The following is a 19,532-nucleotide window of genomic DNA, read 5'->3' as shown; positions in this document are numbered from 1 at the left end:
ACTGTTTCATTATTTTTATTGAATACTTGAATACTCATCTTTTCTGCATAAAAGCCAGCAACATTAGAGCTATCCAAACCATTTTTCCTACATATTTGACAGTCTATAAAATTAGACCCACATCTATATACATAAGCCTGTAAAGCTGAGGAAACTCATGAATGTATGGAGGGTAGCTTTATTAATCCAAACCTGCCTGAATCGCATTGAAGCAAACATCTCAGTCTTTATGTCACCCATCCACTGATAATTTCCTCCACAGTCTTGTGAAACCCAGTAAAACCAATTGAGCAGGAAAAGCACTTGCGACTGACCTGTTTTGGTAATCTTGCCTGAGGAATTCTGCTCAGATGGACTTCACAGCAACCTTTTGAAACAAGCACTGATCACATTACTGGAGGTAAAAAGAAAAGCGAGTCTTGGGAGGAGGCCAGTACACTACTCACACTAGCAGCTAAGAATGGGTTATAATGGTCAACTATTAGGTATTTACGTCTAGTGCCTGTGCTTTACATCTAGTATCCATGCTGGATAGTGATAGTGATGTGATGTGAGGCCAAGTATGTTGTTCCATACTCGGAATTTGGTAAAACCTGAAACCTGCTTGCTTGTTTAAGTATTCAGTTACTTAAAAATAAAATTAAGTACATCCATATTTGGATATGATACAAATTATTAAGCAAATAAGTGCTTGCAGTACTTCTGGTGATAGACCAGGAATAAGTCTTCTAAGCATTCCTGATAAAGTGCTTTAAAAAACATTACAAGTGGACGGACTCCCACACATATCAGGGCTAAGGATTACACACGCAACCTACAGGGACAACCTATTACACTCATTCAAAAGCAAGCAATACAAAAAAACGGATCATCGGAACCCATCTAAACTAAAATAACATAAAACCAGCCTCACACATCACCCATCATTCATCTCAGGTTTGTTTTACAAGCAGAAAGAGGGAACCAGTTTGGCAGTCAGAGAGCAATAAGCTTATCTGTGCTTTATACAATAAAATTACAATCTCTGTATTATGTGGCCCAGCTAAAGAATGTGAACAATGCCATCTATGCAAGCCATAGAGGATTAGAAAATGTTTGATCGGAAAATCAGCTAGCCTTCGAGGCAACAACAAGAGTTTGTTTTGATGTTTGTGCTCATATAGCTTCCCGTGAGGCCTGTGGTCTAAAACCCACTCCGGACCCTCTTATCCAACAATCCTCTCCCCCTCCCGTTGGGGGGCGGGTCTGCATGTGTTTTTAGGGGGTGGGTAGGTAGACACACTTGTCTGGAACAGAGTGACCTGAGGGGCCTATTCAAACCAGGCAACGGAGTAGTGCAGTAACAAAACCCACACAACAAACGTACACACAAAAACACGCAATGTCAGCAAGGCCACAACCAAGCAAACAACTGGATGGGTCACTAGAGTAACAGGCAGGCGGTGGGGCCAGGAGTGTAAACAGGGAGGAGAGCTATCTAATGGCTAGAGTTATTAACAGCTTGCGATAAGACACTCAGAAAAAGAGAGAGGGCAGGAAATAGTAAAACTGTTGAGAGGGGTCGTAAAGAAAAAAACAACAAGACAAAATAAGCAGGACGGGAGGAGAGGTTGGCGGGCAGAAGGGAGGAGATTTGGGAGGGGTGACGCTTTTCTCCCCCTCACGGAGGCGGTAGTGGGGGTCTTGTTTTTGTTCTTATACACTTGACACTTGTGTGACATTTCCCTCAGCACTTCGCATCACATGGACCCTGAGTGTATGTTACATACCCCCCCACCTACCCGCGTTCCCACCTCTAAAGACCAATTTGCCGTTGCAAAACATCTTAGGGGACAAAGAGCAGACACACACTCAAACACACACACACACACGCACACACACACTAATTATACCAACAATCACCACTGGGGGCAATGTTTAATCTTCGCAGCGACAGTGCAAAACAACTCTCTCAAATGACATAAACATGTAAAACTACTACATACGTGCTTTAACGTACATAATGGAAAAGTTTGATTGGCATATTTTTTGTTAAAATCTTTTAGTAAAAAAGAAGATAATTTGAAGAATGTTGGTAACCTAACAATTACGATAGTACCATTCACTTCTATTGTGTAGACAGAAAACCGCAATGGTTTGGTTACCAACTTTCTTCAAATTATCTTTTGTGTTCTGCAGAAGAAAGAAAGGCATACGGGTTTGCAAGAGGGTGAGTAAATGATGACAGAATTTGACTTCTTTACTCTGTTAAACGTGCTAGCTTCTCATGCTTAACATGGTCAACTTGTTAAAAAATGAGTTGGACGTATGACGTACTATTTCTGTACTTCTTACACTCCCCTAGCACTCCAACTTGTTTAGGAAAGTTTTTTTTATAATTCATGATCCCTGTGTCCTCACAGGAATCCTATTCCTTTTATTAGCTATTGATCCTATTCCTTTTATTAGCCATTCTCCCGGAAAAGCACGGCAAGGCGAAAAAAGGAGCCCGCCCACGAGCCTACCAATGAGCAAGACCCGCTTACTTTCAAGATTATCTGCGTTGCGTCAAGATGGGATGCAGCTTTTTACTCTTGCGATAGTTAAGTTAAGGTGTGTCTGTTTGTTCACGCCATTTCAGTGATGGATGTTATATAAATAGGGATGGGTATCGTTAAGATTTTAACGGTATTACTATTCTTATCGATACTGCTTATCGGTCCGGTACTTTAACGGTATTCTTATCGGTACCTTTTGATATAAAAAAGAAACAAATTAGGAACAGAATTAACATTGCTTTATTTGAATTAACATAATTAACAATAAATAAATAATTCAAAATAAATAAAATAAACAATTTACAACAAAAGAAATTCTTCTTTTTCATAAATTCTTCCTTAATCCTTATCCTTATTGACTCTGTCATATTTTTTTTCTAAAGGGTAATTGAATTTTACTCTAAATAGTTATGTATTTGTACATGTTTATTTTGTGTATACTGCACTATATTATTTTAGTTCACAGTGTAATAATAATTTATTACACATATAGGCCGATTTATTTTTTTAAGTAGTTAACTAACAGAAAATTGATTAAATGTGTAATTTCCTTTCACCCTTGTGGAATTAGCATAGTTTTAATGTAAGGTTATGGAAACCAGTTAGATCGAATTTACAGTTTTTTAAATAGGGTGAATGGCATTAGCATATATTATATAGAGAATGTCAGAGGTCAAGTAACGTCTGTTAGCATTCAGCATACATAACTGACATAGATGGGGCATAAGTAAGGGCTAAGCAGTCAAAAACAGTACATAACCGATAAGGGCGGAGCTTATCGATGCTCCAGTCTTTCATAATGTTGCCCCGGGGTCCGTTTAATACCGGGTTTCGGTACCCATCCCTATACTGTATATAAACAGTGGATATAACACTGGATTTGGAGATCGTTTGAAAATGATAGATGGCACGGTTCCAGTGTTAAAAGATGCCGGACATGAACTGCACGCGGTAAGTCAAACTAAAGTCTGTGTTTTGTTGGCAATCGGAGTGTACGTGCATAATGTACAAAACACGAAGGGATTAATGTGATGATGTGTTGCTTGCTCGTGCTGTAGTTCCATCCCACTCTCCCCACGAGTTTCATCTCTAGCAGCTCGTGTTCTTCCGGAAATAATCGTACAGATGTATCTCTCTTTTATAAATTTGATCAAACTAAATACTCTTAGAAGATAGGACGTATGCAATACTACTGTATAGGTAGGCACTAGGCACTCAAGATTAATATGAGATTGGCAGAAACTGCCTGTGATACGCGATCTTTAACATACTGCGTGTCACAAATTTGCCTTCTAGTGATCTAAAAACAATGCACGATCTTGAAAAGCCCATTGTACATGATAGCTTTATAAATCAAAATCTAATATATTGTTTCTTTCCAGATTGAAATAAACCAAAAAATGTTAATGTGGTACAGTGGACTATCGGACTCCACTATATTTGCCAGAAATAGACTCAACAGCCAATTTCGTTCTTTCCATGCTATCTGAATATGTTTATTTTTCAACGAAATCAACATCCCCTTCTTTATCACTCGAGTTAGATTATTTGAAGCCAAAGCAGGTCGGCAAACATCCTGACAGGTCCAAGCAGCGTGAAGACAAACATCATTACAAATGGAAAGTCCACACGCTCAAGACAGACACATTCACAAACCGAGCGTGACGGTATCAAGCACATGCAAGAACACGCAAGGAATGCTTTAATGGTCCTACGTTTCCGGAAAAAGGAAAACAATAGCGTTGCTGTGAACCCCCACAACTCACAACAAATACATAGACGCGGTCTCGCTCTGAGACGCACACACGCAGAAGCTGATCGCAGATTGGATGCTGACGGCAACTCTTTGGTGCAGTAATTAGAGAGAGAGGACTGATCCAAATTGACTACAAAACCACTGTGTGCCCTTGAAGAAACATCTGTGTGGAAGAAAAACAAGGCAATTATTCTGAGGAGGGTGGAGAAGACTGTCCTACACACGAAGTCCGACAGGCTAGCAATGAGTCCAGCCGACATCAAGCCGACAATAAGTCCAGTTCATTGCATTTTAGTTTGTTCAGACACTTCGGGCGAACCGGTTACTCATAAGTTCTCCCAGAAGTTACACATAAAACAATCCAAGTTTTCTTTTCTGAGCTTAAGTAAATGTTTAGTTAAAGAGATATTTCACCCAAAAATAAATTCTTTAATCATTTATTCGCCCTCATTTCATTCCAAACCGGTATGACTTTCTCTCTTCTGTAGAACACAAAAGCAGATATTTTGAGAAAATTGTCCCTCATAGACCACCGAGACATTTCTCAAAATATCTTCTTTCGTGTTCCACAGAAAAAAAAGTTATATCTTTGAGGTTTTGAAGACATGAGGTTGGATTTTGAATAAATGGCAGAATTATAATTTTCAGGTGAACTATCCCTATAGATACTGCTTTTCAACATTATGCTTTAATAAAGTTATACATAGTGTCAAAAACTGCATTGTTTGTTGTTATAAAACACAATCCACCCAAGATATTTACAAATGCATTTCAAATTGGTTCGACATTTTGCTCACAAATCAAACCTTATTCAGCTTTGATCACTTTCTTAAATCGACAAGCAAGCCATTTGACTTCTGTAATGAAACAAACGTAGCCTCTATTTGACAGTTAGTTGAAAATAAGGGGATGAATATGAAAGCAGCAAAACAACAATCCATTTTGGCGAAAGATCACAAAGACAAACCTTTTTTGACTAATATGTACCGATTGTATGCTACAAAAACAGGAAAGTGAAACAGGGTCAATTTTTCCTTTCATGTCGACCGTAAGTGCATTTCAAATGACCTTGACTGTGCATCAGCCTCAACGTGAGAAAACAAGTCTCCGGCTGTCTATCCTCACCAATACCTCAGGTGCCATCTTTCTCACCAACGTTTGTGAGTCACAAACACGGCGTGCTGTCGACAGGCTCGTAAAGCGTAGGGAAATGCCGGGGTGTGATATTCATAGACAAATTGTACATTCTTTTTGAAGTTGCGTGTGGTAACGCTGACAGGAAGCGCACATAATTGGACAGGTGGCAGTTCACTATTCATTCCAGTATGTTCTGAGGGGAAAACACAGATCAATCAGCTGGACCATTAGCTTGGTCCTTTCTGCTCCGACTACCAGCCGTCATCTTTGTTCAGGTGTCTGAGCCTTGGATACAGGTGACTCACACCGCCCCCACCTCTGCAAAGGCAAAAACAGCATTCAGACACTAGATTACCATACTGAACAGGTGTGCAGGGGAGCAAGTGCTGACATGAAGTGGGCGGCACTGCTGGGAAGAGACTGTATCAGCAACACAGAGGGGAGTCACTGGAAGAAAGGACACTCGCTTGGAAAGTTACTCGCTGCCACGGATCAAATCTCCCGGCAGGATACGCGGCGGCAGACACAGCATGTCACCTTCATACATTTCCAAACATGTCCTCTACATTATTGTTAGATTCAGAGAACTCTAACAGCAACAATAAACAATCAAGCCGGAACGGAACGCGTTTCTAAGGAGGGTTGATTTCCTTTGTTTGTTTTCAGGCGGTTCTCTCCGGGCCTGGGACATGCACGTTCCACAGGTCTCCTGAAGGCCATGGGTGGGAAAGTGCTGCTTCATTATGCTTTCCCACCATGTGTGCTTGGGAGAGGAAGAGCCTTGGAGCAAACATTCATAATCGATAGTCCACTTTCCCAGGCATTCCCAGTCAGATGTAAGGGATATGCAACCCATCTAAAACAGCGGGCTTTGGCCATCTAAGTAGCACAGAGAAACCTGACCAGTCAGTACACTTTGAGGCCGAAGGGGGTAACCACACTCAACATTCCCAACAATAAATACATCTATACATTTAGTATAGATGTATTAGTATTCACTTTACAATAGAAGTGCTCTGAACCGACCACACAAGAGACATGTAAAACTAGCGGTCGACTTTGTCTGGGTTTTTTGAAGGCTCATAATGAAAGCAAATATGGTGTTTACTAGGGTACGCAGTTTTGAAGAACAATGCAATATGCGATAACTTGCTAACCAATGCAATATACAATATGCAACATGATAATGCTTGTAAAATACATTAAAATATATTTATAAACTTCAATTAAAAAAATACTATTCATTAAATAAAATGCACAGAGTTGTGCCGGTATTCAGAATTACTGTCTACCGTATTAATTTGCACAATATTGTTTCCGTGGCCAATTTAATATATTCAAAAAAATTCTAGAAAACATACTAGCATAATTGTTGACATTTCTTGAAGTAGAAAAGTTGCGCTTTTAGCAGACTATAAATTATTATTTAATTATATTATAAACATTATAAACTCAGCCACAAAGTCAGACATCAGAAGACTACAGAGGACGGTTGGGACTGCTGAGAAGATCATTGGTGCTCCCCTGCCCACCCTCCAAGAACTGTATACATCCAGAGTGAGGAAAAGGGCTCAGAAAATCACCCTGGACCTCTCACATCCAAGCCATCATCTCTTCACAATGCTGCCGTCTGGTCGGCGCTACAGAGCACTGAGCACCAAAACAACCAGACACAAAAACAGCTTCTTCCCTCAGGCCATCTACCTCTTGAACAGTTAAATGTTTTTACACACCGTGCAATTAATAACTCTGTGCAATAATAATTAAGTGCAATATTAATTATATCCTCCAGATAATACACCATCTATTTTTTATACAACTTTTTCTGTAAATTATATTTCATTCATTCTGCTGTATATAGCACATACCTTGTACTACAATAGTTTATTCTTATTTTTTACTTGTACATATTTACATACATACATAGCTTTACACTCTCTATATCTTTATCTTATGTTTATTGTATTGTATTTCTTCATTTTTTATACCCATAGGCCCTTATTTAAATCATCGTGTACTGTATTCTATTGTGTTATGGTCTCTGTGTACTGTTGTTGCTGTTTCTGTGTTCTGGATGCTCCTGTCACCAAAACAAATTCCTTGTATGTGCAAACATACTTGGCAATAAAGCTCTTTCTGATTCTGATATTCTATTTGTGAAATAATTTAAACGTTTGTTTTCCGTACTTTTCTTTTTTGTTTAATTTTTCATTATTTTTAAAAATCCATTTAAACCTGAAACATTATTAAGTACAAAAATAAAGATGTTTATTTTATGAAAGTAATACAATATTCAAGATTAGGAAGTAATACATTTTAATACCGTAATAGTATCGCACACCGTTATAAATTATCGTAATATGAAAATTTTATATTGGCACATGCCTAATGCACATTTGCGATATGTTGGTCATTTCAACATACCTTCCATCCCTCCGGCTCACAAAATTAAACTGTGCAATTAACAGGCAAATTTTTGTACATTAAAAAAAATCCAAAGCCTGTCCAAAATTCTGTCTATCAGTTAAATAAATACAAATTCACAACAATCAGACTCAGACAGCTGAAAATAGAAAAGCCAGTTTAGCAGTGCTCAAACATTCTCAAGATTACCCATTGAATAAAGATCATTACTTTTCTTCACTGTTTTCTCTGTGCAACTCCTAAAAGAACATCACCTCAGGTCACAGAACGGCTTGTTTTCTTTTCAGTGAAGTTCAGTGTTTTCCGAAAAAAGGACATTCCATCCTCAGCTAATGTCAAAGCTTTTAATTAATTGGTAGACGGTCTAGTCATAACTCTCCCAACAAAACCTAGATTACACTTAACAAATATTTACCTGACAAGGCCGTGCCAGAGCGACATTCCTCCAGTTCCCAAGCAACGCAAACATCTACACGCTGCAATTTCATCCTCGTTTAATTTCCCCATTTATTTCACAATTCATTTAAATTCCATGTAAATGACGTTAATTCTAACTGGAGCAAACGCATCAACAATAAAACCTGACTTTGCTGAAAAATAAAACTGACCCGTTTAGTCAGTTCTTACCCTTCTGGCAGTGATTCGAGGTCCAGCAGCGGTAGCTGTAGTTGTCATTGAAGCTGGTCCTGATGCATTGCGGCCGATCTTCCATTATACCTGGACAAACATCACCGCACTCCTTGGATTGCTTGTTCCCAGCAATGTAGTTGTTAAACTCTGCATCCATAATAAGCGACCAGTCCACCGAATCCAAGTAGCAAAGTTCCGGGTTCTTTTCGATCCTGATGGCCCCTCTGGTGATGTTCATCAGGTTGTGAAGGCCGATATCTTTCAGGCCGGTCATTTCGAAGATGACCAGGGCGTAGTTGTAAAATAAGTTGCGTCCTCGGATGACGGTGAGGTTGGGGAAGAGCACGCTGAGGCTGTCCAAGCCGGAGACACGGAACAGGAGAAGGTAGTCTGTCACCATGGTCAGCTTGGGGAAGGACAGGGTGCGAAAGTGCTCCTGGTTGAGATTGTTGTTCTTGTCTCCGATGAGGAGGATCTGCAGGTAGCCCTCCACTACGGTGCAGTTCTCCAGCTTCTTAAACTCACTGATGTCATTGCGAATATCAATGTGAGGACCACAGACTGTGAAAGAAAAGAGAGAATAGTCAAGTTAGTTTTATAAAAGTTATACTTATAAAATTAAATTATACATTTCAATGGAACAATTTAGACTAGTTTCTAACAATCCAACATAGTGTTTATTTCAGTTAAGTTTAATCCATGTACATTGCATTGGGGAAAATATGCAATAATACCATATATTTTGATACCATATATTGTCTTTATTTAATTGATATATTACTATTATTTTTTATTACAATGTATGTAAAGCTGCTTTGCAACAATGAAAATTGTTGTGCCATATAAATTAAAGTTCTATATAAAAAATAAAATGTATACACTGCTATAGACATACATGAATGCATTTGGTTTGGTATAACACCATTTTATTTTAAGTCACATACAATGCATTCTAGGTATAAATTATATCACTTTTTTTTGAGAGTTTACTCTTTTTTTATTTACAGTTGTTAATAACTCAATCACATTATTTATTATCTGCTCCATCTAATAAGTCCATTCAATAAAGAACATTAACAAAAAACAAACCACTACACCCATTTTAGAAACAAAAACAAACATGTGTTGCAAAACCTCCATAATGTTATATGAAGAACTGTCAGATATATTGGACCTAACTGATACGATCCACACATGCATGATGGCACACAGCTATAAAAACTTTATTAACCAAATTGCAAAGGTCTTGGAAGATAACATAGTTAAACAGTGGCATGAACTTAACAAAAGGGACTCTGATAAAAACATAATAAAGGATCAGGGAGATTTACATATTACAGCCCGTCTACAAGAGTAATTCACACCATGATAACACCACAAATGTTGGATGGTGACCTCCCTCGGTAAACGTCTAAATGTCTTGACAAGGTCTTGCCTGTTATGAGAGACTTTAAGGTCAGTCAGTCAATATCACAAGGCTTCACCAATGTTTTCAAGCACGGCTGCCCAAACACACAAAACAAAATTATCAGTTTTTACAACCGGGTTCAAAACTATGGGAGGCAAATCCTGCCAAATTGAAATAAATAAATTAAACTATGAAAATGAAAATCAGATTAGCAATGTTATTATACACAACTGCGTGCACAATATGTGACAAAATGAAAAATAAAATGAAATTATTTTATTTTCATTTTCATTTTTACACTGACAATGCGTCGTCCCTGTCAAATTGAAAAAGAAAATGCAATTGGTGATTTGACATTTCATTTTCACTAAAATCTCGAGGCAAGACTGCCAATATTATAATGAAAAGGCAAATGTGAAAAAGAAATTGTAAAAACATTTTTTACAAAGGTTTTATTAATGTTCACGCAATAATACTGACACAATTCAAATTAAAACGTAAACTTGATTTTCATTTTATTTTATTTTATTTTCTCTTCTCTTCTCTTTTATTTCATTTTCGTTTTCATTTTCGTTTTCATTTTCGTTTTCATTTTCTTGTTCACGGTCATGCAAATTACATGTTAATTAGTGGGTGTGGAGGAGCGTCTGCATTACTGGGAACGCCCACAAAAACGTCATATCCATTTATTCGAACGAACGTGTGTAGACCTTGTCAGGCGCTTGGCCTTAGCGCTTTGTAATGATCACGATGACTGTGCCTGGTGCAATACCGAAAAGTTGTTGTGTGGTGCTCTGCATCTCTGATAAGTTAACAGATGAACAAACTAAAGCATTGGAGAGCCCGTATCTCTAGCGTGCCCTGAAACATGCCGGAGCGCGATTGTCCCCTCTCCGCCGCTGACCTGCTCTTACACTGTACATTACCATCCGCACCCGAGCACGCTATCATCATTACACTGTGACTGCTTTTAAGAAAACATAAACAAAGCGATCTTTCTCAGCACAATAGAATCCATCGTAATGTTCGGTTTGAGGTTGATAAGGTGTGTTTAACTTCACGCGCGTGGTGCGCAGACCAATTCGCTTATGGTATCACGAGAGCGGCTCAAATGTGTTTAAATCAGCCCCGCGTACTTCATTCATTATGATTATGAGCCAATCGTTATACGAAGTGCTGCACTATGTTATGAATGCATGTTTTAAATGATGCGCCTGTTTAAATTCCAGCGAATGATTTTTTTTGTCCCACGGCGCGGTGACACGGGCCTGCATTTATAAGTGTTGTAGGTATTAGATGGTTTTTTTTGGTATGACAGCTGAACTTCAAGGAATTTAAACAGGCGCATCATTTAAAACAGTGCAGCACTTCCTATAACGATCAACCTCAAACCGAACATTTCGATGGATTCTATTGTGCCGAGAAAGAAATTTCAATTTTCATGAAAATGAAATGTCAAATCACCAATTGCATTTTCTTTTTCAATTTGACAGGGACAACGCATTGTCAGTGTAAAAATGAAAATGAAAATAAAATAATTTCCTTTTATTTTGGCACATATTGTGCACGCAGTTGTGTATAATGAAATTGCTAATCTGGTTTTCATTTTCATAGTTTAATTAATTTATTTAAATTTGGCAGGATTTGCCTCCCATACAAAACAGCCCACAAGAGTCAAGGAAGACTGAACTTTTAAGTAACGTGAGAACTTTCAGCAATTCTTCTGACGGATGCAGAAATGTTTTTCCTTCCTGCAGAAGAAAATGATTCATGAATATGAATTTCATCGATGGTTACTCCACAACCGTTGTGCCAAAAATAGTGAATGTTTAGTTTAATAAGATGAATGGTTTTTATTTGCTCCTGGCAGTCTATTACGCTCATCCAAATTTAGAACGGAAATGACTGCCGCGCGAGAAAACAGTATTTGCTTTCCCGTATCATTGCAAGTGCCCGAGGGCTGCACTCGGGAGTCGTGGCAATGCCTGTCTCCTTTGTTTCATTGCGGCATTTTTTCTCCTCCACAATCCAGAGAGAGGGAGGAGAGCCGGAGTGACTCGAACACAAAGACTAATTTGTTTGTTGGTAATAGAGAAACTTTAGTCTTCAGTTCCGGTTGGATCCATTAATAAATTCCGGCGGTCTGGCAGGGGACTGAAAGAGAGACGGGGAGACGATGCCTGTCAGCTAAATGACAAGAGAGGGTTCATTCCAAAACAGCAGCGTAAAAACACTTGACAGCTAAAAGCTCAGTCAGTTACATTAAAAACACATTTGGCTAATATTTCAATTGAGTCCATTAATAGAAACGATGCTTAATCTGAACAATCATGATGCTAAATTGAAATCCAAATGAACATCAAATATAAATCACGCACAAGAAAAAATATTTTCAGACAAAATTCAGACCTGTTTTGGTTCTTCAATGATAGAGCGAGTTATCTGACAGCTACAGGTCACAATGCTGTCTGACCCTGTCACACACACCAAACACTCTTCTTGCCTCACAAATAGGAAATATGCACAATACGTGCTGAAATAACTGAAAAAAAACAATGAATCCTCTCACATCTCCAGAAACTGCCACACATGAAGCGTGCAGACAGCTGCCACACACATGCCCACCAGTTGACCTCCACATTAAATGTTCCAAGGCCACAGTGCTCAACCAGTTCCTATTCCTGTCAACAGGTCAGATTTTTCAGCCAACACATCCAGTAAGTGCAACCGGTTCCGCTCAAGAAACCTACATTCTAAAATTAAAACTACATGCCAGGTGATATTGAAAAACAACAATTTCCCACAAAATTATGCCAGACAGCTCACATTATAAATCAATTCTGTCATTATAACTTGTTTGGACCACTTTGTTCAAAACTGATTGTCCGAAATAAAATGTCAAAAGTGGTTTTGTATTATGTAAATGTGCTTAAACCACCTGACATTTTATAAAGAAAAGTAATACAAAACAAAGAAAAAAATCCAAAGGGTTAAGGTCCTCAAATCATTTTGACTAAGAGGATTTGCTTTGAGCTAAAATCATCATGAATCATACATTATCTGGCCAATCGTTGCAGAGAAATTATGAGCTCCCGCTGTCAACTAGTTATCTTGCAAAAATGCAAAACAAAAATTGTCTGACTGTCTGTTCAAGAACAGTAAAAATATGCTGCCTTGATGTTTGTTAAAGATGCCACTGTAGTGTTTGGCAATAAAGCAAACAGTAACCCAGGAAAGTCCTCCATTCACCGTGGTTTTCACAACATTGTACAAACAGACGGACCTGAAATCCAACTCCTGCTGTTTACATTTGATAACCTCTCACTCGCCGCCAACAGGAATCCCTGCACCTCTGAGATGAATGTGAAAAACAGGGCTTTTCCGGTGCCCTTCTCCTGATCCAGCTCTAGCCGTAGCCTACTTAATCCTGGCCTTCACCAATCACTTATCTATCAGATCTTATTTCCAAATAAAAAAACACTCCACTATTTATTAGAAACTAAAAGCATGGCACTACATGTCCTTAACTGCAGCTGTTAAAAAGACCTACAGAAAATTACGACCCTTATGGGAGTGATTTATATCTTCAAGAGATTATCAGAGGTTACTGAAACCGCTTTGAGTAATCTTTCTCGGAAAACAACACAATTATAGCAGTTTTCCAGCACTTGTGATGTTTTTCCAGCACTTGAGACCTTTTTGTTCAAATCAAGACTTGATCACTTGCACTTCGAGGCTGCGAGTTTCCTGTATCATTCTCCAAACACAACAAAATACTGAGATTATTCAATATAGCTTTTCTTGGCCAAATTTCAAAGTTGGCCTAATGTTTTGCATGTAACGCCTGAGATTAGGGTATTGAGACACTCCCGCGGAGGCTGGGCACAAGGGTGCATGACCGAGTTCCTCCCGCTCACACCTGCCACCTCAACTGCTGTTTAATCCTCCACATGCTGGAAGTCATCTGACCAGTGGTCTGGTGCTACACTTCCCTTCAATGTCCCTCACTTCAAAAGAACAAGCTCATATGTCAGAGCCCAACCGGTAACGCAACACCTCCCTCCCCCCGCCACCCCTGCCGTACTCAGCTAGCAAAACCATCTGAAAGATGGAACCACACTGTATGTTGCTGAGGCAGAGGTTTACAAAACATAGCGGTCAAATATAAGGGAAAAAAATACATCCACTTATAGCGCATAGGCTCTTTGTGACATCTTTCATAAGGTCGAAAATGTAGTATGTTCTAATTACTTCATAGGCTTAAAACTCTGGTTGGAGGTTGAACCTGTGCATCTTTAATTATTAAAGATAAAGTGTGTCACTGTAAAAGTGTAATTTTACTGTTGTTTTTACTGATTTCCACATGTTTTTGAAATACGGTAAAAAAACATCAAATTACAGAAAAAGAATGCAAATTTTCAAGAGCAACATGAAAACATAATTTTACATAAAAATATATATTTTACAGTTTTTTACTGCCACCCCAGCTACCTGAAAAGTATCATTTTTTTACGGAATTTTTGTACAGTGTGTTTTTTCTTGTTAAAATACTTATACATAAATACACACAAACACAACTACACACAAGGCATTCATTGGCTGACCCCTGAAGGTGTAAACAAGCAGAATCCTTTTGTTTTGGTTTGGGTTTTTATGACCTATTTAACTTAAAGCCATTTATGTTTTTTGTAACACTTTACAGTAAGGTACCATTTGTTAACATTAGTTAACTGCAGTCGTTAACATGAACTAATAAAACAAAAATACAGCATTAATGAATCTTACATGCTAATATGAACATTTACCAGTGTATATTTAAAATGGCTGTTAACATTAGGTAGTGCACAATGAACTATCATTAACAAACAATGAACAATTGTGCAGGTGTTAAATAACATTCACCCAAAAATAAAAAAATCTGTCATCATTTATTCACCCTCACGTCACGTCATTCAAAACCTATATGACTTTATTTCATTTGTAGAAAACAAAAGAAGATCTGACAGCCCACTTTAACATTTGATTAACCAACATTTACCTCATCTAGCAGCTTACTGAAGCTTTAAGATAACTCTTCAACTCTTCCGGCTACTATGAAGAAACACACTAGCGCAGTGACACAAATTCAGGGGCAGCAGGAGTGACTCAGAGACGCACCGGATGAGCAAGCATGGACTCTTCCTCACTGAGAGTGAAGCACGACTCAGCATACCCAGTAGATGGGCTGACGAGGCAAACAAATGAAGACAGAAATAATAAAAGAGAGACTGAACTGTCGGTCACTACTGAGCCTGAGTCATAGGAAAAGAGCCTCAGGGGCACACGCACGAAGGGAAGGTCTGACGGAGTGCTTGATGGATAGGAAAGTGGGAAAAACTACACTACATCCGGTATTGATATTCTTAACTAGAAATCTATATTTCACACAAAGATACCAAAGTTAATTTTTTTTTAATTAATAAAAGTAAATATATACAGTTAAATATTTGGATAGAAGCACATTTTTTGTTATTTTAGCTGTGTATCAAAATGTATTCGAGTTACAGTTTTATAATAGATATTGTCTTAAAGTGCACACTCTCAGCTTTATTTAGAGTGTATTCACATCCAGATTCGCTGAAGGCTTTAGGAATTACAGCTCTTTAATATGAAGCTCCCCCCTTTTTCAAGGGACCAAAAGTAATTGGACAGTTGAATCAAACGCTGTTTTATTCACATGTATGGGCTTTTCCTTAAATAATTTCTTCATAAATGAAGCATGTTAAAGGTCTTGAGTTGATTCTACATGTGGTGCATTTGGAAGCTGTTGCTGTGAACCCACATCATGGGGTTCAGGGAGATCGCCATGCAAGTGAAACAGACCATAGTTAGATTTCAAAAACACAACAAATTCATCAGAAAGATGCCAGGAACATTAATATTATATATATTATTTATATAATAAAAATATAAAATAAAAATGTAACATTTCTCACGAATTCTCATGATAAACTCAACACTAAAACATTTTCAAAATATTGTGTTGTGACCCAGTTATCAATAAAATATTGTTTCTGATGATTTTATCGCCGAAGCAAAAGGATTTACGTTTTGTGACACAGCATAATCTCTTGTGTGTGGGCAGCCTTAGTCACGACAAGAATGAGCAACACCAGACTACCGAATTCCACATACCAAAGTAGGCAAAGGTGGGCTGTGAAATAAACAGCAAGAACCAAAAAAATCCACCCACTGTTTCTTCCTTTCAGAATGTTTCACCTTGGTGACAGCCGCGACTCTCTCCCACTTTTCAGAGGCAATGGAAACAGTTTGAGTCTAAACTGTGAAGATGAGGCTAAACATAAAGGGCTGAATGTCTGTGGATGAGGAAGTGGGTGTTTTTGAATGATATAGTTATCAAAAGATAACTTTTTAATCCAGCTCAGGAATACAATGTTGTTCAAAAAGCTATTACTAATGTTGGTATTTTTCTTTAGTATCAAGAGTCTGAAGGAATAAGGTTGCGTTCTGCAGCCAGGCAGTCAAGAGGCAGTCAAGAGGTGTGAACAGCTAAGACCAATAAAAGAGTTTACAAACTCCCTACTCTTCAAATCAACAAAACCATGTCTGTTTCCCTCGCCTGTGTATTTTTACATGTTCTATTTTCAAACCTCATGTTTCTTCTTCCTCTCTTGCTCTCAGTGAACCATGGAGTCCTGTTTGCCATAGACTAGGAAGAAATGGCATGGAAAGTTTACTGTGGTCAAACTTGAAAGGAGGCTCAATTACATTTTATTAGTCTTACCAGATTATTAAAATAAACGGGATGAAAAAATACCAAAGATAGACTTCCCAATGGCATACATTTGGCATGGAATATTTTATAACCATGTAACAGATATTTCTACAGCCAGAGCTGGGTGATTTATTATTTTTTAGATGATATTCTATTTTTAAAACATACTTTGAAATTTGCTCCGAAATGGTTCAAGAAAGAGATTTGTTTACATTTTAACCAAAACAAATATTTTAATAAGTTACATTCTTTTAACCATTTCACAACCATGAACTATTTCGAATATTCATCATTGTAAATGTTTAACTTATCGGCCTTCCTACCTTCTAAACGATGTCATTTGTCTCATAAACCTTGTTAATTTATCTTTTATTAACAAACATCCTTATACAAACTATCATTCTGTAATAATTTTCTTTCACTTAATAATAATCTACTGTGACTCACCACTCCACAGGAATTGGCGATGTATAAAACTTGTTTTACTCTTTATGGTCAGTATGTCAGTAGGGTTGGGAATCGAAAATCAATTCCAATTTGGAATCGGAATCGAAAGGCTAGGAATCGGATCGGAATCGAAAGGAATAGGAATCGGATACTTGAGATTAAAATTTGAATTCCTCTTATCAATTCCTGTGTGCATATTTTCAGAAAAGTACATGCGTTGCATGATCTGCTGATATCTCAATAAAATCCCTTATGAAAATTATCAATATTTTTTACTATAGTAAGCATAGTTTAGCTATAGAATTTGCATTAAAGCACAGGAATCACAAATTAACCATAGTTGCATTATAGTAACTGCAGTTTAACCATGATGTAGTTCAACTATGATAATACAAATTGTAATAAATCAGAAAAGGTGTGTTTCTATGTTTAAATATACACAAAACGGTGCTCATAAATATATAAATATATATATATATATATACTGTATATTGCAAACAAGTCAATAAACAGGCTAAATGACCATACAGGTTGATATCTAAATGTTTTACTTCAACTGTGGAATCGAAATTGGGAATCGATAAGAATTAGGGATGTAACGATTCACCGTGAGCTGGTTGAAAATCGGTTATAATGAGTGACGATTCAAATCGGTTGAGGTGTGAACTGAATCGCAATACATTTTTTGAACAGCAGGGTCTGCTATTTTCTCTGCAAATCTAAACGTGGACATGCTGATATTTCTTAAATGCAAAAAAATCCAAGAAAAGCTCAGACAGTATTAGTTTGTTTATATTAAAGAGACTTTTTCTATTATTAATTTGTTATAAAATTGCAGTTTAGTTTTGTTATTTGAAATAAAACATTATTTTATTATACAAAGAAACGTGAAGCATTTAAGAAATAATGCAAGGGAAGTTGTTCATTTCTAATTTGTTTCAACTCATTTTGTAAAAATAAATCGTGAGTAAATCGTGAATAAATTGCATCGTGAGATCAGAATCGTGACTCGCATCGCATCGTGAGCTGAGTGAATCGTTACATCCCTAATAAGAATCGAAATCGATAAGCAGAATCAGAATTGGAATCGATAAAATTGAAACGATTCCCAACCCTATATGTCAGTGGAGTATCTTTGCAACACATTATAAGAGAGAGACAGACACACTGGACAATGGAATGATGGAGTCCAGGAGTGAAAGCTTAGCCCCCACACCCCTCTCTTTAAGGCCAGTGGTCCTGGGCTCTGCAGGGTGCTGAGAAACAGACCCCCCTGACATTCACAGTGGCCTGGATGTGGGACTGGCCACTCCGGTCAATGGCCTTGAATTGCGTCCTAACTCCTTTTGAATGTAAATGTGGGCCATTCTTGGGTTTATTTTCACCTTCATTATGCCACAATGCAACCCCCTACACAATAACAATTATGGGCATTTGATGAGGCTGCCGGACCCATTAAAAACACAGGCATGTGCAAGAACAGGATGTTTTAAAAGTGTGGAAGGACTTAAATGGCATAAATATGACAGCATGTTGTCACCAGACTGAGGTTCAGATTCCGATGAGATTTACAACAACAGAATTAATGGTTAGTGGCTCATTGTGATGTGCACCAGGAACAGTCAGTTCCAGCTAAAATCCCACACAAGCCTGTTCCTGTCCACGTTACAGATTGGGTGCTGAAGCTCACAGATGCCATTGCACTTACGACTCCCCCTTCTCTTGCTTTATGTGGCGGGTAAAGGAACAAACTGTGAAAATGATGAATCCTTGGATGGAAAGGTGCATATCTCATCAGAACGCCTTCTTAATGTAGATCACCAGGGATTTGGTTTTAGTTATAGAAGGGGAACAATACAATGTGCCATAGCCATACAACACCAATTATGAATTATAAAACTTTTTTTAATTATACAACTAGCTTTTTGTTTTGCACATAAAAATATCCAAGTATATTCAAAACTTCTAGCCAAATTGAAGCCTGCGAAGCATTTTGTTTTCACATAATTTTATTAAAAACCAAGAAGGCAAATGTCAAGGTATGGTTTCATTTGAGTTTATTCAGTCCTGACGTACCCGTTACAAGGTTTCTCTTATCGCGTGGTTGTCAACCAACAAAACATTTGATCATTTGATTAAATAATATTATGGACCATCTAATGTTTAAGCCTTAGCTTTCTAATCCACTCCATAAATGACATTCTGAAACCATGCAACATTTTTCAGGAATTTACAATAACCAAAACGATACTCAAAAGTATCCTTTATTAATTTATTATGGCTTTACAGTACTGTAGTACCAATAATACTGGTAACTAACTACACTCAGGGCTCTAGACTAACTTTTTGCACTGGTTGCACTGGTGCGCCTTTTTTTCTTAGGTGCACCAGCACAAAAGTTAGGTGCACCCAAATTTT

At 37.8% G+C, this 19,532-nt stretch overlaps 1 protein-coding gene across 1 annotated transcript in view; it reads right to left on the bottom strand.

Moving 5' to 3' along the window:
* igf1ra (insulin-like growth factor 1a receptor) overlaps positions 1–19,532 on the bottom strand; it is a 101,485-nt gene that overhangs the window by 70,373 nt on the left and 11,580 nt on the right. The window contains exon 2 of the mRNA XM_057348521.1: positions 8,482–9,045. Coding sequence (XP_057204504.1) covers positions 8,482–9,045 — 564 coding nt within the window. The remainder of the gene's footprint in view (positions 1–8,481; positions 9,046–19,532) is intronic.

This window comes from Triplophysa rosa, linkage group LG12 (assembly GCF_024868665.1).
Source record: "Triplophysa rosa linkage group LG12, Trosa_1v2, whole genome shotgun sequence".
In the NCBI taxonomy this organism is placed as follows: Eukaryota; Metazoa; Chordata; class Actinopteri; order Cypriniformes; family Nemacheilidae; genus Triplophysa; species Triplophysa rosa.
The sequence above is the reverse complement of the archived record's forward strand: the minus strand, read 5'-3'. Positions and strand labels throughout refer to the sequence as shown.